Source organism: Melozone crissalis, unplaced genomic scaffold (assembly GCF_028551555.1).
Source record: "Melozone crissalis strain CALT ecotype California unplaced genomic scaffold, PUWL_Pcris_2 ptg000005l_1, whole genome shotgun sequence".
NCBI lineage: Eukaryota > Metazoa > Chordata > Aves > Passeriformes > Passerellidae > Melozone > Melozone crissalis.
The window spans coordinates 45,555,040-45,580,828 of NW_026535783.1; the positions used below are offsets into that span (position 1 = coordinate 45,555,040).

The 25,789-nt window shown below is 35.7% G+C and overlaps 1 protein-coding gene across 4 annotated transcripts in view; it reads right to left on the bottom strand.

Annotated features, from left to right (window-relative positions):
- KDM4C (lysine demethylase 4C) overlaps positions 1-25,789 on the bottom strand; it is a 259,796-nt gene that overhangs the window by 74,040 nt on the left and 159,967 nt on the right. For 3 of the 4 annotated variants that reach the window (XM_054284529.1, XM_054284538.1, XM_054284547.1), the window contains 3 exons: positions 25,271-25,347; positions 8,724-8,779; positions 5,509-5,617 (listed from right to left, as the gene is read on the bottom strand). In XM_054284529.1, coding sequence (XP_054140504.1) covers positions 5,509-5,617; positions 8,724-8,779; positions 25,271-25,347 — 242 coding nt within the window. Of the gene's footprint in view, positions 1-4,659; positions 4,714-5,508; positions 5,618-8,723; positions 8,780-25,270; positions 25,348-25,789 lie in introns of those variants that run through there. The other variant, XM_054284555.1, reaches the window with a different exon arrangement.

Consider the following 25,789-nt stretch of genomic DNA (forward strand, 5'->3'; position numbering starts at 1 on the left):
AGAGACGATCTAGGTACTTGGGGAAAAGCTTTTCTCTTCCCAAAGTAAAACTGAATTTTATCATTGACTTTGATGCACAAAGAAATCCAGTTTTCTTCCTATGACCCAAAGCCCCATACACATAAATAGTCAAGGAAAAATGGAATTTTAAAAGCCTAAGCACACACCAAGCTTCTCTTGGACACTAAAGACAAATGGAACAAGGCAAAAATAAATTAAATAAAACTAAACTCAGCTGAAAGCCTAAGCTTTGTCTGCTTTGGGTAAATTGTTTGATGCTGTTTAACAGCATTGGGATGGAAGCTGACACCACACTCATTCACAGCATGAATTCTACAAATTACATACTTCCTCCAACTTGTCATTAGCTACAACTCTGCCTTTACATTTACACAAATTTCAAGTGGTGCCCCTGCATCCCATCACTTCTCAGTACCTTTGCCTCTCTTTTATCTGCTCCTAATATTTTCACTGTGATTAGAAGTACTTAAGTTAGCATTTGTATTTCCTGTTTTCAGACTAGCTTATGTCTGATATTAAACTTGGAGACCACTGGAAGAGAAAACCAGCTGAACTATGTGTCCACAAAACAGCTAGAATACTGTAGTTTATGGAAAATATTGGTTTATATTGTTTGATATGGTATGGTATATCCCTTCAGCCATTTCTTTGTAGAGCCTGTACTTAAATGTCCATATTCAACTTATTTATTTCCTAGCTTGGTAATAACAAATTGTCATTCCATGTGGCTATTTGAACTCAAAGGGCCTGATGGATATGAACATCATAAAATGAAGAAAGATAGCCTGACTCTCTGACAAAAGGAGACTAGGATAATCTCATTTCTCCATTCAAATATATTTGGGGGGAAAAAAAACAAACAAAAAAGAGAAAATGCATAATCACAGACTTACTGTGGAGAAACTACAGGTTATAGCATCTTTGTGGCATGCAACACTGAGGTTGCCTAGGAGGTCTTTTGCTTTCACATGAGAAGTCAGCTGAAGTCCAAAAATATCATGGGTTTATACCCCTAAAATAGAAGTGATTTCACCCGAGTGTATCGCATTCTTTTCTTCCCCTATGGAAAAAACCCCAGCTAAATACTCTATTCAGTCTACTTGCATTCAGGAAAAATTTTCAAAATATGCAATGTTTAACGAAAATTTCACTGCCATGTAAGTTTTCAGCAGTGACAGTACATGACACATAACCTACTGACACAGCTAGAGAAATATGAAAACACTGGCATGCTATAACAACCCAATAACTTGCCAATGTGAAACAGTTGAATAAAACAATTTTAAAGCTATAAACTACTATTAGTATGATAAAAATACTGAGTTTCACTCTGGAAGAAATTAGTGTATCTTGAACATTTAATAGCAGAAAGACTGACAGGAAACACTGATTTCAACCCAAAACCTCTAGCGAATTCAATTTAACTGCAATCTCTACATCTACTAGCTAAGCAATTAAAAAAAGCCTACCAATATGTTCATATTTACACAGATGTTTTTTAATTTGTATTAAAATTTAAAAATTGGCTTTTTACTTCCTTTGCTGTTTCTTTGTAGATGTTACATTAAATAAAATGTCTGGTCCTCCTCTACAGATCTCTGAAAATAGTAGATATTCTGCTTATTTGGGTTTCTTGCTACTTCTTACTACTTTAGGGAGGAGGAACAGGGAGGACAAGGATAGAAAATGTTTCAAACAACTAGAACCATTTCCTCCTACAGTGTAATATCTAACTTAGGTATGGCCGCATGCTAGTATTTAATCTATTCCTTTATATTTTTTTTCCATTATGTTTTGCTCATTAAAAAAAAAAATTAATGAAATACATCCTAAATTTTGTAAAGGATAGGTGGCACAGTAGGGAAGACCACATTTATTTATTACATACCTCATGCTTTACCACAAAATGGATTATAAAAATGGACCCAAATTAATTTTTAAAATTATTTTAAATTATTAAATTACTGCTTATGAATGTTCAATGTCAAGGTATTATGTACAAAGTTTGCCTTTGCTCTGGTAGCCTCTGGCTTGAATGGTGGAGAGAGATGAAGAAAGGTGTCCTTCATCTATCAAACAGGATAACTGTGAAGCTGGAATTAGCTGCTGAAGAGCAGCACTGACAGTCCCTACAATTTCAAAAGACAAAACTGACCTGCATCAATTGCTCACATATTCCTAGGAGTGAAAAACTCACTATGCTTTTACAGAAATTTACAGCTAGACAGATGGTATCAATTGTCTACTCTCACGTACAGAGCAAATGGTAATGAAAAGGAATGAAAGGTAAGTATGCAGTGGGGTTGACTGGAGGAAAGAAGAGGTAGGAATTTTTAGAGAAAGAATACACTTGCATATAATCTCTGTGATTCCCCTGAGGAAAAATATACAGTGCCAGTGGGTATGAGAGCTTCTTACTCTGTAGCATCAGCAGCCAGGAAGGGAAGACTAACTTAAACATCATGTTTGAATTGAGGATAATGTGGCAAATATACACAAGGCTAGAATATACACAGAGGACTACTGGCAGCAAACTCTTTAGAGAAGTAGGAACCCCATGTTTCAGGAAACAAGAGAAATATGTTACAAGAGGTATTTAATATGCTGTGTTTTAGAGAAAATAAAAGTATCCATGCAATTCTACTATGTATTAGTATATGTATATGAATACATACAGGCATACACACACATATTTGTTTTTATTTTTAAAATACCGAATAACATCATATCATATAAAGTCAATCAGGAAACATAGTTTAGCTAGGGTATTTAATCTGAAACAGAGCAGAGTAAAATCATCAGATGCAGTAATTGCAACAAAATCAAAATCTAAAGGCAGAAAGCCTGCTAGTGATTTTAGGGCAGATTTTTTCTTTCTGCTCCTTTACCCAGGAAGCATTGGTCCATTGGCATTACATTATTACAGAGCCTTTTGAAATGGCTGACCTGCATACTCCCCTTAAATTAATATAAATCTAATTATTTCATTATAAATTTAATGTCAGAAATTAAATCTTGGAATAATAAGGTATAATGAGCTAACCGAGATTCTGGTGCTTCCTTCCCTCACAGAAAGGCAACTTCCACCTACAGCACTACTACATTTATGACTGTTATAAAGTACCCTGCCTCTCATTTCACCTGCATTCAGTCGAGTTCCTTCTGCACAACATTCATTCCACACAAATATACAAATTCTTTTTCTTTAAAAACAGTGTTAAGGAAGGCAAGCACTCTATTTCTAAACTTGTATATATTTGCAGGACACCATAGGCTTACATACAGCTGTACATAATACAGCTGTATTGGTTAAAAGCCATTTTATGTTGAAGAAAGCATCAAGAACTGAAAAAGTATTAAAGACTAAAAGCAATATTCTATCCACTGAAGGAAAAACAGAAGAAAATCTAAAAATTACTCAACAGTTCATAACTGATTAATATAATTTCTCCATATTTAGCAGAAAAAACATAGGTTTTAAAGTCACATAATTTCAGAAACACTGGCTCCAAATTAATTCAATACTTTTCCAAAAGGCTCCTGTTAGTCTTTCAGTGTGTAAGTCATGGACAGTCTACAGAATACACTTCAACATCTGATGAATGAATGAATGAATGAATGAATGAATGAATTTAAATCCAGTTGGTGGCCCGTCACAAGTGGTGTTCCCCAAGAATCAGGGCCACTTCTCTTTAATATCTTTATAGCCTGGCCAAGGGGATCAAGTGTACCCTCAGTCAGTTTGCAGATGACACCAAGCTGGGTGGGAGTGCTGACCTGCTGGAGGGCAGGAAGGCTCTGCAGTGGGATCTGGACAGGCTGGAGCATGGGCTGAGCCCAGTGGTGTGAGGCTCAACAAGGCCCAGGGCTGGGTCCCACCTATAACCTGACCAGGTGGCCAAGAAGGGCAATGGCATCCTGGCCTGTGCCAGCAATGGTGTGGCCAGCAGGAGCAGGGCAGGGATTGACCCTCCGTACTTGGTACTAGTGAAACTGCACTTTGAAACTTGTGATCCAAGAAGGATATTGAGGTGTTCAAGTATGTCCAGAGAAGTGCAGCAAATCTAGGGAAGGGCCTGGAGTACAAGTCCTGTGAGGAGTGGCTGAGGAAGTTCTGAAAAGAAGGCTAAGGAGGAACCTTATCATTCTCTACAACTGCCTGAAACGAGGTTGTGGTAGCCTCTTCTGCCAAGTAAAAAACAGTAGGACAAGACATAATGTCCTCAAACTGTCCCAGAGGAGGTTAGGTTCAATAGTAGGAGAAATTTCTTTACTGAAAGGCTGGTTAAGCTTTGGAACAGGAAATAGGAAACTCCCCAGGAAAGCTGGATGATGTCACCATCCCTGGTAATGGTCAGATATGGCAGATTGAGATGAGGTGTGCCCAGTGGGCTTTGTGTTATTCAGTCAAAGGCTGGACTTGATGATCTTGGAGGTTGTTTCCAACAATGTTTCCATGATTTCTGTGTTTTGAACACTTGAATTAGGAATTTTCAAGTCGCCTTATGTTTTTATGTTATATATATTTATATATATACTCTTTACATACATCTTTTAAATTATTTTTAAAAGGACATGTGAAAACCAATTTTTTTAAAATTCTGAACAAAAAATCGAAACAGATTACCACTTTAAGGGCAGGCTATCAATTTTAAAGCACTCCAAGCTGCATTTCCACATTTAAACATACAGCTACAAAAACAAAAAAAAAAATTAATGGAATAAAAGGGAATTAAAATATAGAGTGAAAATATTAATAGTTCAAAATAAGTGGGTACAAGATAAGGTACACCAAGAATCACATTGGAAACAGTGTGGGATGATCCAGGAAATTTACACTTCCTCTAAGAATTTGAATGGGCCATTAAGCACTTTCTATCTGACAACATTACAGTCATGCACACATTGACAGATTAAGTAATTACTATATAACATAGCAAAAACCCACATTTTGCACTTGTGCATATCCTGTTCTAGAGTATATCAGTGCTCCTCAATGACACTGTTTAATGTGTGATTTAGTGTATGTGTATTTTTCAATACCCTGACGGCAGAAATATCATGTAACAAACAGACCATGCATCCTTTCACCTTCATAAATAGTCAAGGCAAAAATCAATAATAAAAAGACCTCACAAATAAGTACTGTTTTATTCCCTGCCTTTTTAAGTTTCATCACCAATACAACACCAAAAAATGAAACTTTCACAGTTGATTCTGGTAAGTTTCTTACTCTTCTCCGGGGCAAGAACACGTTTGAGCTACATTTAATAGAGCACCAAAGACTGTTACCACTGTTAATGAACTGTCACTAAGTTTCAAAAGGCCCATCTCAGTAAAACCCTTGTAATTTATTTCTTACCTTAAACACAGCTTACTGCTCTTTACCTGGCAATAACCATCACAATTCAGATTTTTAATACATTCAAATACTGGAACACCATAATAGCAATGCATATATGGAGTATATATTAATATACTACTCACCAACTTTAATCTTTGCAAGGGTATTCTGCTAGTGTCTATCGGAGCACGCTCTGTGACACTACCAAATCTGACTTCTGGGATGGCAATTGCACATATTACATGTGCCCACCTGTGAAAAGTGGCAAGTCAAAAATACCACAAAAAAACCTCATAGAAATACAAGTGCTGAAGTTGTTGCTTGCTGCATATTTGGCTTTTGCTTTTGGTTTGGTTTTCTTAAACATACCCATCTGTGATTACTTCCTTATTAGGCTTTCCTAAGCTTCATTAACACATTTTAACAAACTTTGCAACACTAGCACTTTGTGTCAATAAACTTTCAGACTGCGATTTTATTGCAACAATTTTTAAGCATGTTTTACTTTTTATTTAAGTAAGAAGTTTTTGCAGGTGTGCTATTCAGGTACATATGTAAACACCACACTATTTAATTCATGTGTAATTTATCATCTACAGCATTTATTAGTCATTATTAACACTACTCAGACCTGAGAAACTATTCTTACACAACAAATGTGATTACAATCAATCGTGTATCTATCAAAATGCAAAAGGAAATGCAAATGTTATCAAGGCCTTCTGTCTACAGACACAAAGGCATCCAAGCAGCAAAGTGAGCAAGCCACCAGCGCAATGCCCAACATGAACTGGATCTCCTTTGGTAGCAAAAGCACCTGCAAGCGCCTAGGGCCAGTGTTACATTCAAGACTTCAATGGAACGTCCGGAGGTTTGTCAGATGATACCACATGCTTCCTATATGCATCAGAAAGCACTCCAAATCCTCCTGATACATGAATCTCAAAATAACAAAGCAAAAAGAAACTTTAAAAAGCCTGAAATTAATATTGAAACTGTGTATTTCATGAAGCACAAGAGAAGCTAACAACACTTTTATTATCAAAGAACAGCCTTCTGAGGCTACTTCTGGGGTAGACAAGAAGTTACTTCTAAAATCTTTTTGGGGTAGACAAGAATTCAGTTATTTCCTGAATAAAGGAAAACATTTCCATTTTTTTACTCATATTTGCCTTATTTTCTGTCATTTACTGTATGTCTGTTTTCATTACCCCACTTGCTCTGTTTCTGTAAGCTCTGAATGCCTGCCTCACTCTGCTTCTTGTACATTTTGAAGAAACACAGATTACACGAGCATCTCAACAAATTAACAGGAATGTGGGCTGAAGCAGAAAGAGATGAAGGGTGATGCAGAAAACAAAAATAAAATTCTCTTTCTTGCGCTAGAGCAGGAATATTTCAATAAGTCATCTTTGACAAAAACATCTGCAAAAGTATAATATGACACACAGGGACCAAACAAACTCCTGTCATGTGATTTTAAAGTTGTATTGGTTGAAGTGTGAAATAAGACCTGTACATAAAGATGACATACCAATTACCAAGTTATACAGTTCAGCCCAGATATCTTGGCAGATTCATCCTTTTATTATGGTGACAGTTTCTTCATGTTTTAACTTACATGAAGTTGAGACTTTTAAAAATATTTTTTGTAATAGCTGTTTTCTTCTTATTGTCCACCTGCTAAACCACATTGTCGTACCATCTAAGCTTTATGAGACAGAAAAGCTATAAATAAAATGCCTCTTCAATCAACCTTCAATTAAACATTTATCCTCTGATATCTCTCAACCTAACAGACTCAAAACAATTCCTGTGTCTGGTGAAAAGAAGAAATCTCAGTCTTCCTATACAGCAAACTGCTTACTGCATGCACACATACCAGTCTGATCCATTAGCTTTTAAAAGTATGACATGCTCTTCCTGTATCTCTAATTAGTATGTAGACAGTAAAGAAAGAGCAGAGGAGAATGCACGTTAGATTTTACAGCTGTTGGAGAAAAAAGGCTAAATTGTAAAATACTTTTTTGAAAACTCAAAATTTTGAAATGATAGCTAATGCTGAAAGACAGATCAAAAACTCTACAATGTGTAACAACTGTAAGGTGGTGTTACAGAAACAGTAAAAACAAAAGTTCAACTGGTTTTACAGAAATCCCATTTCACAAATCCATTAAACTAACCTAGAGTAATAGAATGTAAACCCAGAAACCTTACATATAATTATACAAGAAAAGTGATTTTATGCAAACCTCTGTGCATTTTCTTCACAATATATCTTATGAGACATTTCAAAACAATTTATATTGATATACAAAGAAAGATATACATATTTTTAAAGATGCAACATGGAAACTAAGCTACCAGCAGCAAATATCAAAAGGGCATAATAAATTCTACTGAGATAATATTTTTGTAATTCTTTTTGTATTTATCAAGTAAAGGAAGTAACAAATTAAAGGGAATTTAAAGCGGAACTAAAAATCAGCTGAGAACTTAAATGTACTGGCAAAAATCTCCATTAAAATAGCTACAATAATAATATTTTCTTAAGGTAAGATATGGCCTGAGTTAAAAAACTTTCTCCTAACTGGACAAGAGTCATGAAATCAACTGCAAACCACTGATACATACATTCTTTCCACCTCCTTTTCCTGGTAAGAGAAAAACAATGCCATACCTAGATCATGTCTTACCACTGCATTTCAAAGCACAAAAGAAAGAGGTCTACACGATATTGCTAAGCTACTAAGATGAGCTAATTAATTATGAAATTATTCAAAATGCATGTAAGACTATTCTACTATAGGGCTTGAAAAAACATTAAGCTGCAACATTTTCCACTTTAGCAAGGGTTACTTGCTAGAGTTTCTCTCAGCCAGATACAGTAATAGCATGATGTCAGCAACAAAACTATTTTTGACAGTGTGTGACAGAAGTGTGTTTAAAAAAAACAAACAAATTTCAGAATTGAAAATTATTTCAACCTGATTAAAAATAATTCTTTGAAAATACTGGGTTTAGAAGTTCAAAAGTATTGTAATTTTCAGGACCAAAGAAAATACACTTTGCTGTTTGATAAGACATGCAAACAATGTTAAATGATCTCTCTCATTTACTTTATTTGCAAAAAGGCCAGCAGATTAAAATTTGGAATGAGCAAGCATTTGCAAATACTAAAACAAATGTACATTTTACTATCTAACTATTTAACAAAATGCCAGCACCACATTTCAATAGAAATAAGATTTAGCTTAAAGAGACACGGTCAAATAACTCAGGTTGCAAATGCTTTGCACCTGGGAATGGACAGGAAATAAAAATAAGCACATACAGTCCTGAAGAACATAATACTTACTTTTTATCAGTAGTCTGCTTTAATGCACCACCTCTCAAATTGCAGAGACAACATTCCTAAAATAAAAACAGAGTAGAAAAAGTGAGTTTTAACGATGGTTTACAAATCAGTTCTATTAATCTGATCTTGAGGATAAATCAAACTGCTAAAGCAATTAATTACTGGGTTACATACTGCCACTTACAAGCACAGCATTTCCTTACAGAGAAAGAAAGGGATATAGTAACAAAAAGAGAACTCATACAACCAAAAGAAAAAAGGATTTGAGTATTACTTACAGATGAAGGGATTGAATCACTTTGAAATGTAATAAAAAACCCAAACAAAATCAACACCAAAAAACCAAAAAAAAAAAAAGTCCCCAACACTTTTAATCAGTACTGCTGTCAAAAGGCTGGAAACTGCCACACATTTTACAAAGGTAAAACAAAGTACTATGGCACATAATGAGTTTAACAGAAGTTACTGAGAAACTGACCCATAAGCTATTGATCTAGCTTAAATCTTTTCTTTCTTTTTCTTTTTCCTGCAGTATACCTCCACTGCTTTGATCTTCAGTACAACTCCATCTCTTTCAGGGCACTCAGCAAGGTGTTCAGCAGTCCCCAGATAACACGCTAAAAAACATGGCTTTTCCTATCTCTACTTAAAACTGAGCTTTTGAACAGATACACTCTTTTCGTCTTTCCAACCCCTCACTCCTCCTCTTCAGTCTCCTTCATTTCTGAATCCATTCTTTCCTTTAATTCTCTTTTTTATCTCTTATCCCTTGAAAGGAGCTGATGAAAAAGTGTTTTGACCATAGCTATTCTTCTTCCCAGCCGATTTTCTAAAAGAAAGAATGTACAAATAGAGTCAAGATATTCTGTGACAGTATACCTGTATGAGACCGTGTAATTTGAACCCCTACACTTACGTTGCCCTTGCAGGACAAACAAGCAAATCAAACAAAAACACAAACAAAGCAAAACCCAAAAAAACTTTCTGCTATACACCAGTCTGATCTTATCTTAAAAATAACGAAGACTACAAATGTCTGTAAGAAATTTATTTGAATGATATATTACATTTCCTATGAAAAACATCTTTCATAACCATAGAAAAACACTTTCCTGTGACAACTGGAGCCTCTTTACTATCCAAGCACAAAATTTTTGCTTTACCAACCAAATATGAAAAACAGAACATCCTCTTATGGAGCACCCTTTTAACTACTGAATATTATTGCAGAGTTTTGTGGAAGAGAATTGAGGTTCATTATTCTATCGACAACAACCTCAGGATGGGACCTAATATGTTCCAGATCACATTTCCCTTTCTAGAAGTATATGTTGACTAATAATTCAGGGAACCCAAAGGCTCAAAACTACACCACTTCCAGTAAAGTTGTTTTTCTCTCTGGGCTTGCAATAGTAGCCAATGGGAAAAACAGCATATTGCAATAAAACACTGATTCGGAGTGATCCCTGCACCCCTTCCATGGACCAGGTCACCCTACATCTGACAGACCAGTTCTTCTCCTTCCCTGAACACTTGTGCAGTGTGGTGGACATCAGCATCAACTCCAGCAGAGCCCAGCAGGCATCAGGAGGGGGCAGTGGGTGGTGGCACTGATGCCTCATGAGTGGGTACTTATCTGCCACTAGAGCAACTCCAAAAGCCCCTGCTTTCCCAGGAAGCTTCTCTCTGGCCACCATCTTTCTTACCCTTTGTCTCCCAGATGGTGTGGTTGACTGACTGTGGGGTAGAGAGCTCATGCCATTCTCCCCATGTCTTTCAAGCCACACAGGCATCCTGGAGGGCACCATCTTGTAAATGCTATTTCCACCACTTTGGGTCTCAGTTTGTTTCCTGGGGTTTCAGGAGATTAGTAATTTTGTATCTAGTGATTATTTAATTTTTTTTTTTTTTGCTTGTTGCTGTTTTGCTTTTTAGTAAACTGTTATTTTTTCACCTACGTTTACTCGCATATGTTCCTTATGGGTGGAAAGGGGTTGGTAAGAGGAGGTAATTAATTTTAGAGTGTCCAGCTCCTTAAACTGTCTTAAGCCAAGACAGCAGTTCTGCAGAGCATGAACTTTCACGATTTATAGATAGAGTAATATCTGCAGACTGGGGAAAAGAGCATAAGTCTAACTCATCAAAAATCCGTGCAGGGAGAAACTTCCATTCTCCGCTTTCAAATGTGAAAGTTCAGGGGATTCCTCACAAATTCTTGCTAACCTGAGCACCTTCTTAACACTGGCCACAAAAATACTTTAACTCTGCTTTGCAAAACAAAGAGTGCATTTGCTCCTATTTTAAGAGTTTTGACATTCTTACGCCACTTAAAAATTTGTTACTTGACAAATGATAACATTTTTCTGCTTCTAATGGATATTTCTCACTTTTACAAAAAACTTTCATCAGGTCATCTGCTGTGGAGCTTACTAATGTAGCCAGACAGAGAATCCAAGGCCCTAAGGAAATTTTAGAAATAAATTTTACAAAGAAATTAAGGTAAAGCAGCACAGAAAGAGACAGAAGTCATATATTTACCTACCAACCACAGAGCTTTGACATTAGGCTAAAAATAGAAAAGAAAAAAAATAGAGGGAAAATTAAATGGAGGAGAGCAGCCCAAGGAAAAGAGAAGGTGGCTCTAAATATCCTCATTAGAAGCTTTAAAAAATTACCCTTATGCAGGACCTATAGAACCAAATATTATGTCCTCTACAGAAACACCTGTATGTATCTTTGGTGAGCAGAAAGTGTTGGTGGGTACTTGTTCACCGTCTGCTGGAAACAGACTATAAACAATTAGATCCCTAAGAACTAGTCAAGTTCACCAGTGTTCATAACAAAACTGTGTGGGTAGGAACACAGGTTTAAAACCCATTAAAACTATTTTGTTTATTATGTCTGCATTGCTATATATTTTCCTATATACAGGCAACATGGCTATTACCTTAACCTGACTCAATATACTACAATTAATGAAACTCAGAGAACCTGACATTTACAGAGACTAATATTCCTAACAAATGTATACATGCCATGGGTGGCAGTGAAATAGCATGTGAACTAGTAACTAGTACCCATGTTATTATCCATGAAGGACATTGACCTGCTGAGGTAGTCCAGCGCTCCAAAAAAATCTTTCCTATGAAGACAGGCTGAGAGAGCTGTTCAGCCTGGAGAAAAGTAGAGAAGGCTTTGGAAAGACCTCATTGTGGCCTTAGAATACTTAAAGTGGGCTTATAAAAAAGATGGGGAAAAACATTTTATAAGGAGAAATGGTTTTAAATACAGATGAGACATAAGGAAAAGTTTTTAACAGTAAGATAGTCAAACACCAGACCAGATTGCCTGGAGAGGCAGTGGATGCCCCATCCCTGGAAACATTCAAGGTCAGGTCACACAGGGCTCTGAGCAAACTGGTCTAATTAAGAATGTCCCTGCTTATGGCAGGGAATTTGGACTAAATAACCTTTAAAGGTTCCTTCCAACACAAACCCTTCTATGATCCTCTGGTTCTGTGTTCTCAAAAAGAAAGAGCATGTCTGTGCATCCCTGTCTACCTGCTGTCAGCCTATTATGTAAAAATCAGGAAAAGAATGTATTTCATTATAAAGCATCACTTTAGAAGGTATCCAATCTCTTATTCATTATTACTTTGCAAATCCTTTAAACAAGTAATTTTGTCATTTGTATTTGCATTAAATAATAATTTCATAAGCATATTATTTTATACGTATCTAAATTAAATCTTGGACCATTTTAAATTGCTCATCTCCTTAAAAAATCTCCATAACATTCTAGAATTACAAGAAGGCTTTTTCTCTTACAGTATCTGTATAAAGTAAGATATCTCCATATCCATATTTAATTCACAAGTTTTATACAGTAACATTCCTTTTATCTTTCAGCTTTTTTGTGGAAATGATGCTTTTTTCATAACAATACATATCATATTCACTATTTCTGGAGTAAATGTTCCCCTTTTTTCCCAAAAAACCCCATTTCTTCAACCATCAATCCTAATCTCACTTCTCTGCTTCAATCACTTCAAGAAACTGGCAGAAAAACCTCAAGTCAGTGTGAATTAACCATGCTTCCTTTGGTACATCCATCCAAAAGATGGATAACCTTTTTTGGAAGGGTATATCGCTACTCAGGCAAAGCTGCATATTAATTTTTGTTGCATGGATAAATATTATGCAAAACCCAAGCCTGTTTACACTCATTTATATTTTAAAATGAATACAGTTGCTTATTTTTGGGTATTTTTTTAGTGTCTGCCAGAATTCAGTCATATTCAAGTAACACTTATAAAAACCAGTTTTCATACTTCCATATTCCCACACCTACTTCATTAGCAATAGCTGCCTCCATAGGAGACAGGAAGCTGTCTGACACAGCAAGGCAGTAGAATTCTGCCAAGCCATAGCAGAGGAATATATATTAAGTCATCTAACAGTTATTTTTATTGAAAACTATGATTATGCACCACACAATCCTCTTTCTTGTTAAACTGCTATTTCTTCTTTGCTAAGGTCCTGTAAATTACAATAGCATCTCCATATAATTACACTTACTCAGTTGAATGAAAAAGAAACTCAAGCTTATGTCAGTGGAAGACAGCGTAAAATAAAATATATGTTTCTCTTAATAAATTGTGACTGACACGTTTTCAAAAATTTCCTCTTAGAATGTAGCTTCCATAAGCAACCTAATAATCTCTTGCAGCTCTTTGGCATCCATGCCATTAGGGAGCTTTTAATTTAAACTAGCAAGCAGATACCCTGCTTAAGTCTTCTCCTTTTTACTTTACACACGATAAACATCAAAAGCCCCATATTGTCCCTTTCTTTTTTTGCCATTTTCCATCTATAGATCCTTAGTTGGTTCAACAACCACTATTTTTCCACGTAAGTGACTTCATCTGTGGCCACGTTCTCCCTTCTGAAATGCAATGAGAAGAGATCTTCAGTGATGTCAGGGAAAATATATTTCATTTTTATCCCACATCTGGGGAGATGTGCTTACACAGCCATGACTTGTGTAGCACATGGATAATAATCTCCAAGATCTTTTCTACAGCAGCAGCTGACATCACTGCTCCGCAACCCTTTGTCTGTATTCTAGCTTCAGTATCTTTACAATTTTCTCTAGTTATATCTTGTTTTCCAAGTTATCTCAGTAATTTATTAGTATCTTGTTCATTTCTGATTGCTCTTACTTCACAGGCCTCACTAAAAATAAGCTGAAAGTTTGTCTTCAGCTAACATCTTCTGCTCCAGCTTCTGCAAAAGGGATAACCCTGCAGGCTGGTCAAGGCAATAAAAAGACAGTGTAATGTTTGACAGATGCAACTGGAAAAATGACACTTGGAAAAGGGCATGGCTTGGTATTCAATAAGAAAGTAGTTGCTATTGAAGGAAACTAGTAGCAGATTCAAAACAAAGAAAGAAACAAAAAAACCCAGAAAGATTCTTCACACAGTATGTGTCTGTTTGCCAGATGTGGGTGAGAAAATTTTACACTAGTTGAGAAAGAATCTGCCTAAGTTAATGAAAAAGAAATCCAACAAAGTTACTTTCTACTAAGGAAAGATACTGCCTTTGGCTAAGACAATTTCTTATTTCCACATCATAGGAGATTGAGAAAGCATTAGGAATGCCTGCTCAAGACACATATTCTTCATCAGGTATTAATTTCTTGCTGTGAACAAGGTAATAACAGACCAGAACAGACTTTAGTTTAATTCTTCTAACACATCTTACTGCTCTACATAATCTGCAGTTTTAAACACTCATATGCAGAAACACTACCTAGATATTAAGGAAAATCCAAATGCTTGGCACTAAGTACACATTGAAATATATATTACATACCGTATATATTGAATTTTCCCAATCTGTGATCCCAAAAAACAAACAAACAAAAAAAAAGCTTTACTAATATATTATTATCATTCACTTAATAAACTGTTATGGTAACTTTATTGCCACAGCTTTATTTAGCAGTGATTTTACCTGAAGTAATATTTTCAAGTAGCCTCAATACATTTTGGATAGTTATTTGAAGCATTGCATGGGAAAGAACATTAAAGATCATCTAGGCCAACTCCCCTGCAATAGGCAGGGACACCTTCCCAGGCCAGGTTACTCAGAGCCCCATCCAACTGGCTTTGCACACTTCCAGGGATAGGGCATCCACCACTTTTATGGCAAGCCTCAGGGTAAAGAACATCTTCCTTATATCTAACCTAAACCTTTGGACAATTTAAAGTGACTATTCCTTGATAATGTCTTAAGCAGCAATTAGGACACTACCTATTCAGTAAGTAATGTATTCCCACCATTTTTTTACCAGCTCAAGCCAATTGACTTCAACTAGCACCTAAAAACCTAAGAGAAGTGGTTAGGAAAGGTTTTGGGCTTGGTTTTTTCCCTGAAATATTTTTAATAAGAGGTCAAAACAGTTTCAAGACTCAACTGCTCCAAAGATGAGGCACAATAATACCAATTTACTAGTCTCCTCTAAAAACAACAAATCAAAACAGGTATCTAATGTTCAACTCTGCTACAGCTAGGTCAAATAGATAAAAATTGTTAGGCTTTGGCCGTTAAACATATTTTGTTTTCTTCAAGCCATTCTGGTTAGCTTTATAGATAGAAACCTTTGAACTGAAAATAGATATCATTAGTCTTCCATCTCTTTTCTCCATTGCATTATAATGCCCAAGGTCACACTCCTAGTACTATTAACACAGATGTGCATTTGGATATGGCATTGCTACATTTTATCCATCTCCTTTTCCCAGCTTATTCATAATTGTGTCTATATTTATCCTTGTGTAAAGAGAAATGGGTTGGTGCTTCTCTTGAAAATGTTGTTTTCAGCTATGGTCCACTAATGAATATGCTAATTTTTCTACACCAAGGGAATAATTTTCACTTGGAAAATAGCTTTTGAAATTACTGAATTCCAATTCAAAGTCCACTACTGTATCCACTTTGAGCTATTACCTTCAGAGACAAATTTCTTTTTTTCAGTGACAAAATATTTGTAAAAAATAATAAACTTCCAAAAAATTCATGTTTATCTAATAAAAGATTCAGATTCAGTTTCCTGACAAGGAGCTGCTAGATGCTACCAGTATAAGCCACAACCTTCATTTGTATTTTAAGTGATTAAAGTTCACACTGATTATGGAGGCTGAGTAACTCCTTGAAAGAGACACCAACCACAGGCTAATATCTATTTAACATGTGGAAAGATCTTTGGCTACAAGCTTAAAGTATGTTCTTGAAAATAGAAGGTGGCCGCGCTTCTTTTTATGGATGAACATTTTACTCTTGCAGTTGCATCCAAGTCTGTTCAAGACATCCACCTTTGGAAATTTAAAGTTTACAAATCATCACCTACTTAATTTCCACATTTTAGTAACCTAATCGTGCAAACAATCAGTCTGCCCTGCCCTTGACTTAGGGGTAGTCAACAATTTTCTTGCAGTTGCAGCTCCCTTATTATACCAATGTAAAGAAACAGTATAAAGAGCAAGTAGTGCTTCACTACACTGTCCATAGGATTATTAACAGTGATCTCTTAACACCACAAAGAGCAGGAGAGAGCTGGCTAGGATAAGAAGACTTCAAAATGACAGGGAAGGGGGGTTGAGATGGAAAATGGGAATATGGAGACAATTCCAAAGCCAGAGAAGGAATGAGAACTGAGGCTGAGACTGAAATTAGAATCAAAGTATTCATTCAGGTAACTGGAGAAAAAAAACTCACACAACTTGACAGGGGTGGGTACTATGTGTCCTTTCTCCCTAGAATGTACATATATGAAGTAACACACATCCATAAAGTATAAAATGGAGACTATTAGATGCCTGAAGTTGAAGTAATTTCTGTCATAGTGGTTATTAGTCACTCAGATCTAGAAAATCCTTATAGTAGAAAGAGCAACTGTTCCCATATAATTGAACAAGAAAGATTACACTTTCTCCTTTGGAGTCAAAAGGAATGAGATTACCTTTCCCAAAACGTTAATAAATAAGCCATTGAAAATACAAAACTGATAATTCTTCCTGCAAAATATTAAGAGACTGCAAAAATCACTTTTACACAGAGGAACACACCTGGGGCAATTCCAAAAACAAATACAGGCTGGGTGGAGAAAACTATCAAGGCCAGCCCAGGTGAGAAACAGTTGGGGCTGGCTGCTGGTTGACAGGAAGCTCAGTGTGAGCTGACTCACAATCTAGAAAGCCAGCCACACCTTGGCTTTCATCACAAATAGTGTGGTCAGCAGATCAATGGAGGTGATTCTGGCCCACACAGAGACCCCAACAGCTGCATCCAGCTCTGGGGCCACAAGAAAGACCTGCTGAAGTAGGTCCACAGAAGGCCAAGAAAAAGATCAGGAGGCTGGAGGACCTCTCCTGTGGAGACAGGCTGAGAGCTGGAGTTGCTCAGCCTGAAGAAGAGAAAGCTTCAGGGAGACATTATAGCACTTTCCATGACCTAAAGGGGGCTACAAGAAGGATGATAAGGCAAGGCTTCAAACTGAAAGAGCATAGGTGTAGGTTATATAAGAAAAAAATTCTTCATCATGAGGGTGGTGGGACACTGGAACGGGTTGCTCAGAGAAGTTGTAGATATTTCAGGAAATTCCAGACATTCCTGGAAATATTCAAGATTGGATGTGGCCCTGAGCAACCTGGTCTAGTGAAAGACCATGTTTATGGTAGGGTGTTGAACTAAATCAATTAGGACCCTTCCAACATTTCTATGATTCTATGAACACTAAGAGTAAACGCTTAGCAAACAAAACAGGAATGATGGTGTATCTAATACATATTTATATATGATAAAAAATTTGTAGGTTTATTCCCATTATTGTAGACAGTAAATATTAGATTTTAACCTGAGTACCTTCAGAAGCTGTACCTTTAAGAAGACAGCAAAATACAAGCTGGCCAGGTCAAGACATCCTGCTACTGGCTTTTTATAGCATGTTTTTCCTCTCAATGACTTTGCAGCACTACCTCTAGAGATCCAATATGGTCTTTGAGGATAAATTACGATTGGATTAATTTGAGAGAGGTTCTCTGGTCCAATTCCATCTCCAAGCAGGACCAGATTCAAACTACATCTGACTGAAATCATAATTCACTGAATCACCAACCCTGCAGGGAATCTCTTCCTTGTAATATGAGAATACCCACATAGCTGGAAGCAACCAAATCTACATGGGTATCAGTGGCAAAGGTTGATTTGGCAAACTCCAGCGAAGTGAATGAAAACTCAAAATGAGCTTTGGGTTTGAGCCTTATGGCATTTACGTTAAAAACATATTTTCTGAGTTTAATGGTCTTAAGTTTGGCTTCTGTGACAGCATCAGAGAAACCCCATATTTACAAGCCTGTTAAAATATGTTGTTTCAAAGGTTGAGTTTTGCAAGCAATAAATAACCTGCAACTAGTATAATACCAAAATCACAAGGAAATATAATGCTCCCCACATCTGAGTCCATACATGGACATCAGCATTTAAAATTCTGACAGTAAGTCAACTTTTTTGCGGAGAAGGTTTGCAAAAATTCAGATTTTTAAAAATAAAAAATAAAGATTTTTAAAGAATAATAATCAGGTCTTATTTTTCTGAAAACAAAAAACCACAGAAATATTCAGGGTTTTAATTTTTCTATTATAGCCAGATTTTCCTGTCCAGTAGTTTCTTTTATTAACAATATTCAAATGCATCTAAAGCTTGGTAGAAAAATCAGTCTGAAAATTAAGACACTGTATCACCAACTCACACGTATTGAGTTAATTTTGGCAGACAGCAGGCCCTGAAAACAGCAGTTTATATTGGAAATTATGACACCATATTAGTGAGAAGGGCACCACTACAAAAAGAACGTTCAAAATCATTATTTTCAGTGGAGTGGAATAGGGCAGTTTGTGAGCAGGAATGTGGAAAAGCTCTTTGATGTCACTTTCTGATGCCTTTGGGAAAAAGAAACTAAAAATCCTTCAAATTACATAGGGGGCTACTCTAACCATAAATGTAAATAAACCCAAAGACTAATTATCCATAAGTAATATACAAAGCATGAAAAAGCTTATCTATAGAAAAAGAAATTCTGCTAAGCTATTTCAACATAGGATCTGTTCTCAAAATCAGTGCCAGCTAACCAGATGAGGTACTTAACAGTTTCTGCAGTGCTGTGGAGAACAGTGTAAGAATCACTTGTGAAAATCACTTGAGTTTTGCAAGCAATAAATAACCTGTAACTAGTATAATACCAAAATCACAAGGAAATATAATGCTCCCCACATCTGAGTCCATACATGGACATCAGCATTTAAAATTCTTTTCACAATCACTTGTGAAAAGTCACGCAGCCTCTTTCTTAGTAGCCTTATGATCATAATCTACCTGATCATGAAGCAAGCCATTGAAGTGTACTTACCTGTTTCCTGACTTGCACTCCTTTCTACTTCTTTCCTGTCCCAAAATTTTTGTAGTCTAAATAACAAAGGTACTCCATGTTTATGTATAATAGCTATTGGGTGACCACATCTTTGCTCATTGTACAGTACGTTGCATTCTCTGTAATGCCAGTCATTATTCTTCCTGACTTCACTAACTCTTTCCAGCTGAAGCATTTAAGATTAATGAGGTGTTCGTTCTCAATCAAGGCACCTTATAAGAATTCAGTTACACTTTCAGGATCCATGCAGATGACTTATTAAATATAATTTTATTTTTTTATATTGTTTTGGGGATTGATTTATGGCCATTTTTGCCCATTAGCATAGACCATTCTGTATCACTCTTCTGTCAATAACTGTTATCAGGACCTACTGCCTAGTAGAATATAAAGACGTATTATCTATCATGAATGCAGGTATATCCTAGAGGGAGAAAATTTGACATAAATTATTGTAAAGCATACTTCTCCAGCTACTTAAAATGCTGAAACTGCAAGAAAACAGTATGCTTCTGAATCTCAAAATCGGTTTCCTCTGATAATATAAACTGGAATAGCTATCAAGGAAAAATCTGGCTCTGCCAATCTAAACCCATATAGGTATTTTTCTATTTCTGTATATTAATAATTTTCATAGTTGGGATCCACACACAATAAAGTTTTATTTAGCTTAAGAGAGCTCTAATTCCTACAGTGCTCTCATGCTTCCTTGCTTTGCAAAGTCATACTGACATACAGAAGCCTAATAGACATCAAATTTTCCATGAAGTTAACGTAACTGCTGTGATTTTAAGAAAGTATCATTAAACGGAATTTAAAACAATTTTTGTAAGCAGAGGAATGAGAAGGATTTTTTTCTCCTAAGAAATGAACGCTGAAACAAGGTTGTACCAATGTTTCACAACTTCCATTATATTCTTCATGACACAAAACTTTCTTTCTCATTGTTTTCCAATCAACCTTCTCTTCAGGATTTAATGCCTTAGCCAGAAGGGAACTTCTCAGATGGTCATCTTCAGCTTAATCCCCTTCCCCTATGAATCATAATGAAGCATAGGGAAAACAATTTCAAACATCCAGGAAGTTGGACTTTCAAGGAGTCAGTATTTCCTAATAACTAAATCTTCCAATACTGTGTATTCTGAGATACAAAAGTAAATTCTGGAAGGCATGTGTATATGTAATTCCCACAGAGAGCCAAATCTGTTTCAGATCTTCTGCAACAGCTGCAGTTTTTTAGCAATGGATATCCAGAATAAAAATCTAGATTAATGTGGTTTTTCATTTAATTCATGTAAAAACTTGAAGTCTCAACTGTGTCAGCTGGAATGCAGAATACAATCACACTATATTCCCAGCAGTAAAAAAAAGAAAAGGTTGTGCAAATAAGGAATTTAATTTCATCTCCCTCTCCAGAGAGACTCATGGTACTACACAGCAAGTAAAAATACAATTAAAATAATATATGTAAAACAACAGGTATAGAAGACACATTTTGTGTTTAGTTTTGGTCAAAAAAGGTGTAGCCAGGCTGGAGAGGCCCAGAGAAGGGCCATATAGAGAACCAAAGGACTGGTTGTTTGTTCAGCCACCAGTAAAGGCTTAGGGGAGACTTGATCAGGTTCCAGCATTTAAAGGGTGGCTATGAAGAAGATGGAGATTCCCTTTCTTACAAGGAGTCACATGGAAAATATGAGGGGCAATAGGTACAAGTTATTCCTGGAGACAATCTGATTAGACACAAGCAATTTCACAGCAAAAACTATTGCAATAACCTCCTGAGAGAACTGGTGAATTCCCCTAAGCTAAACACTTGAAATTCATCTGAGCAGGGTGTTAGGCCATCTTGTCTAGACTGTGATTTTGCCAAGAGGTGTCGGACCAGATGATTCTTGAGGTCCCCTTCCAACCTGGTATTTTATGATTATATGAAAAAACTATGAAAATTTCAAAATTGATTCAGAAAATAAACATCTGCATTTAATTCAAAAGAAGCATCAAATTTTAGGTTGTAGATTGGTAGGACTAACTTGAATTGCTGGTTTTCAAAAGGGAAGGTAGTACTTTGGGATAGCAGCATATTTAACTTGTCATTTTCAATGTACAGAAGATTGGCTAAAAGAGAATCATATTATCTTAAGTATAATTCTAGGATTAGATAAAAGTATTGTCCTATTTTGAAGTGAAAGCTGTTAGGATAATCTAAGGTTATCATCCAAACTCTGAAGGGACAGAAACATTACCCTAAAATGACAAATAGTATGAAATACATATCCGCAATTATTATCATGCTGATGTTAGGACTGAGGTTCCACACAAGCAAAAATATACTAGCATATCTAAGTTCGATACCAAACTAATAAAGTTTTCCCCAAAGACAACTACATCCACATTGTTTGCAATGAGTAATACTATCCAAGCAAGCAATAGAAAACTACAGAAAAAACAAAATTCAGTGTCTATTTTATCATTCTGCTTCAAGGTACAATCAAGTCTTCTTCAACTATTCCTGAAAAATGTTTCCATAACATGTTTTCAAAAGTCTTAAAGAAGTAGCTTCTATAAAACCTATATATCCCAGCCCTGTCGTTAACTAGTTTTAGACATAAAAATTAATAAAAAATCCTGGTATTAACTTCTGCTGATGCAGCTTAAAGTCTCTACAAGTCATCTTGTCCCTAAAAGACAAGATACATTCCCTTTCTTAGAAGGAGTCATGCAAAATATGAAGAGTAATGGGTACAAGTTACTCCTAGAGACAATCTGATGAAACAGAAGAGGAAAAAATTCCAGAATTGCAATTGCTTATGTTACTCTTAATTATACACACATAATTTTACATTACAGAATGTGACTTTTTTTCCTTTCTGCCTTCCCCTCACTATACTAAGAATGTTAAACTTTTCCATCCTCCCTTGTGGAATGGTTGAAATCAATCAGGAATTATTAAAAGAATTTTGGTTTCTTGCAGTTTCAGTTGCAACTCTTGTATCTTCCATCATGGTATTTAAACATTTTATGTCTACTGTTACAGTTCTTCAGCTGGACTCTTACCAAAGCTGAAAAGAGCAGACAGATTGTTCCATGGATTTTTTTTCCAGGCTTTGCTTCTAACACAAAGCTTAAGCATCCTCATGTCATGTTTCAGATTCTATAGAACTGACGACATGTTCACTTTGTGACCAGAGTGGTCACAACTGCAGCTGGCAACAGGAACTACTGCTTAGGTAGAGTCGGCCATATTATGTCTGCATAGCTGACAACTCTTAAGTAATCTCCCTATCTCTACTGAACTTCATATGATTTATTTTTCAATAAACTTTAACACTTTGGTAGCATCACATTATATATACACCCCCAGTTCCTGTGCATTCATCCTAAACTGCTTAAAGTAGACTGCTTAAAGTAGTTTAGATTTCCACATATGTGCCATAATGACATGAAAAGTAATCAGCAAATGATGGTCAGAAATGTATTCTCTTAAAACCATTAAGTGTCCTATGAGAATGATGGTTGCTGGTCTGAGATATTAAGGTTGAGAGTAAATCCATATTGCTATGTGTTTGTTAAATATTATTTTCATCATCTCTCTTCTGACACTGCCAATATCAAAATTTAAAATACCATCAAAAGCATCTGAAAGTTAGGATGCATGAAATCTTTTGCTTATTTCTTACTCCCATGATCTGCCACAGCAAAAAAATCAGTGGCCTGTACTTCAATAGACACCTCTTAGGATTCTGTCATTGTCTAGGTTTTTGGAAACTGATAGATTCAGCACTTGTTCAATATTTTTCTTGTTATCTGAGATAGGTTGACTACCATCTACTTCCTCGCATCACCCATTCTGTATCTTTATAAAAAACAACAACGTATTTTCCAGGCTGATGTCACTTCACCTAAGCTCTGCAAACTCTTTTAATCACTAATAGCTCTGAGATTGCTATTAGTGCAAGACTGCCATGTCAAAACTTTTGAAAGACCATATTATAAAAAAAGTGACTTTGTTATCATTCATGTGTTTGTATTTAACAAAGCGTCATTCACTTCCCTGAAACAGGATTTCTACTATTTTTCTTGGGTAGCAGATGAGTACTATCTATTGCTCCTACGTCTTGCAGGTGAAAAAGAATATGTGAATAGCATGTAGTAACAAAGTGAATGTGGTAGCATGTGAATGACATGTAGTGAAAAAGACTAAAAGACAGCAGAGAAGAGGACAAGTTTGTAAGTAAACATATTTCTAGTCTAGAAGTCTATTCAAGCTTCAGTATTTCATTAAAATTTTCCAACCTAATGCTGATTTAAGGCATTAAGATGGAACTTTATTCCACAAGCATAGTTGAATGAAGGACTCTCTTGGGGTACAAATTCATTTCATTCAGGTTACCAAAACAGAGCTACAGAAAGATGATTTTGTAGCTTTAACAATTCAACTATACAATAATCAGTACACACAAAAAATTACAGCAATTCAGTTAAATATATGGACAGGTAAAGCTTACATTAAAAAATTGTCTCAATGTCCAATAACACATATTGTCTAGTCTTTACATGGTGAAAATGGTGCTCTCTTTCAGTCATACCATCTTCTTGTTAGCTAACTTATAAAGTGCAGAAATATACTGGGCCTTCTCTACAGTTTCTAGAGTGTGCTTGTGGAAAACTAAACAGGTGTACTTTAAGCAGTTTAGGATGAATGCACAGGAACTGGGGGTGTATATATAATGTGATGCTATCAAAGTGTTAAAGTTTATTGAAAAATAAATCATATGAAGTTCAGCAGAGATAGGGAGATTACTTAAGAGCTGTCAGCTATGCAGACATAATATGGCCAACTCTACCTAAGCAGTAGTTCCTGTTGCCAGCTGCAGTTGTGACCACTCCGGTCACAAAATGAACATGTCATCAGTTCTAAAACCTCATCACATAAAAAATTCATTCAGCTAATTCCCATATGATCTTGATATATCTTTCACTACTTCATCTCATCTCCTGAAATAATTTGGCTAAAAAGTACTTTCCCTTAAATTCAAATTTTCCTTATTATCAGAAACTTATGCGCATCATATGAGAATAACCCCAAACTTGTTCACTAAAATGTGAATAATTCTTCTCAAATTAATGTTTTTAACAAGTGTTAGTATAAATGACTCATCAGACCCTTCACTGTTGTTCTTATCATTCACTTACTGCTGCCATCTAAATGATCACTTCAAGATTATTTGTAATCTTAAAACCTTAGAACAATTTTAGAATCCTTTCTACAACATATAATTAAGAAATTTTAAGACTGGATTTTGCTTTACAATTTTTTCAGTGACTTTTTAAAAATGTACTAGAGTCGAAAGCCACTCTGAATTTCCACTCAAACGTGTCATTTTGTTATTTTCATATTGTAGTTAATATCAGGTCCCAAGGCAGCATCTTAATTTTTTAAGTGTCTTTAACAAAAACTATGTGATTTAGTCATAATGGTATTTCATGAATAAAGATGTGCTCCTTAGAACTTTCCTACTTCCACATCATAGCTGTAATTTCCCTGAAAGAAATTAAAATTTTTCAATTTTTGAAAGAGTAGCAGGGCTTTCTAACCCTGTTTGTTTAACTGATAATTAAATTCTGGGCTCATAACAACAGACTTACACTTTTCCCCTTGATATTCCCCTGAATCTAGAACAATAGTCACAAAAGTATTTCAGAAGATCCTCAAATTCATGACTGTCTGAAAAGGAAACTGTAATAGGGTATTCTAGTAACCAATTAAATATTTTCTCTCCTTTACATGCATTTTAATTTTCAGTTTTGCTCATAGTTTTTCACAAAACTATGTCCTGTTAACCAATCCTTTTCAGGAGTCCGTGAAACGACTCCAAGTTTGTGTATCAAAATGCCATTACATTTTGCACTGAAATATTATCATATTTTACAAATAGGTTTTCCCCAGCAAGCATGATCAGAAAAAATATGCAGGCTACATACCACATGAAATAATGCACATGCTACTTGTTTTTCCTCCCTTAATCTCTAGTGTGTTAGACAGCTAAACAACTTACAGCTGTCCAGGCTTCTTTTCTGCATCGAGAACACAACCACTCGTTATGGATTTCATGAGAAGGAACACCATAGCAACCTAGAATAAGAGAGTTAGATTGATTATTATATTCTGCCTTTTTAAAAATGATGTAATACAATTCAATTATACATAAACCTTAATAAAAATCTCCTCTGTCACGTGACAAAGGAGATTTTTACCATCTAGGCCTACTGCTAATGTCATAGTCTATAAAATATATCTTCCCTAACCTAAATAAAAAGAACCCACAAAAACCACCATAAGAAAACCAAAACAAACACCCAGCACACAGAACTGAAAAACAAAAACTCCAAGCACCCAAAAAAACAAAATCACAATTAATTTCTTATTTTTATCATTGCAATATCATATCATCAACTCTCCCTGAAGTAAAATTTTGACTTAATATACTGACATTTATTCTGGGCAAATATACCATATTCCCAAGTATCTCATGGACTACTTAAACTCAACTATTAAAGTTCTACAGTCTTTAGGA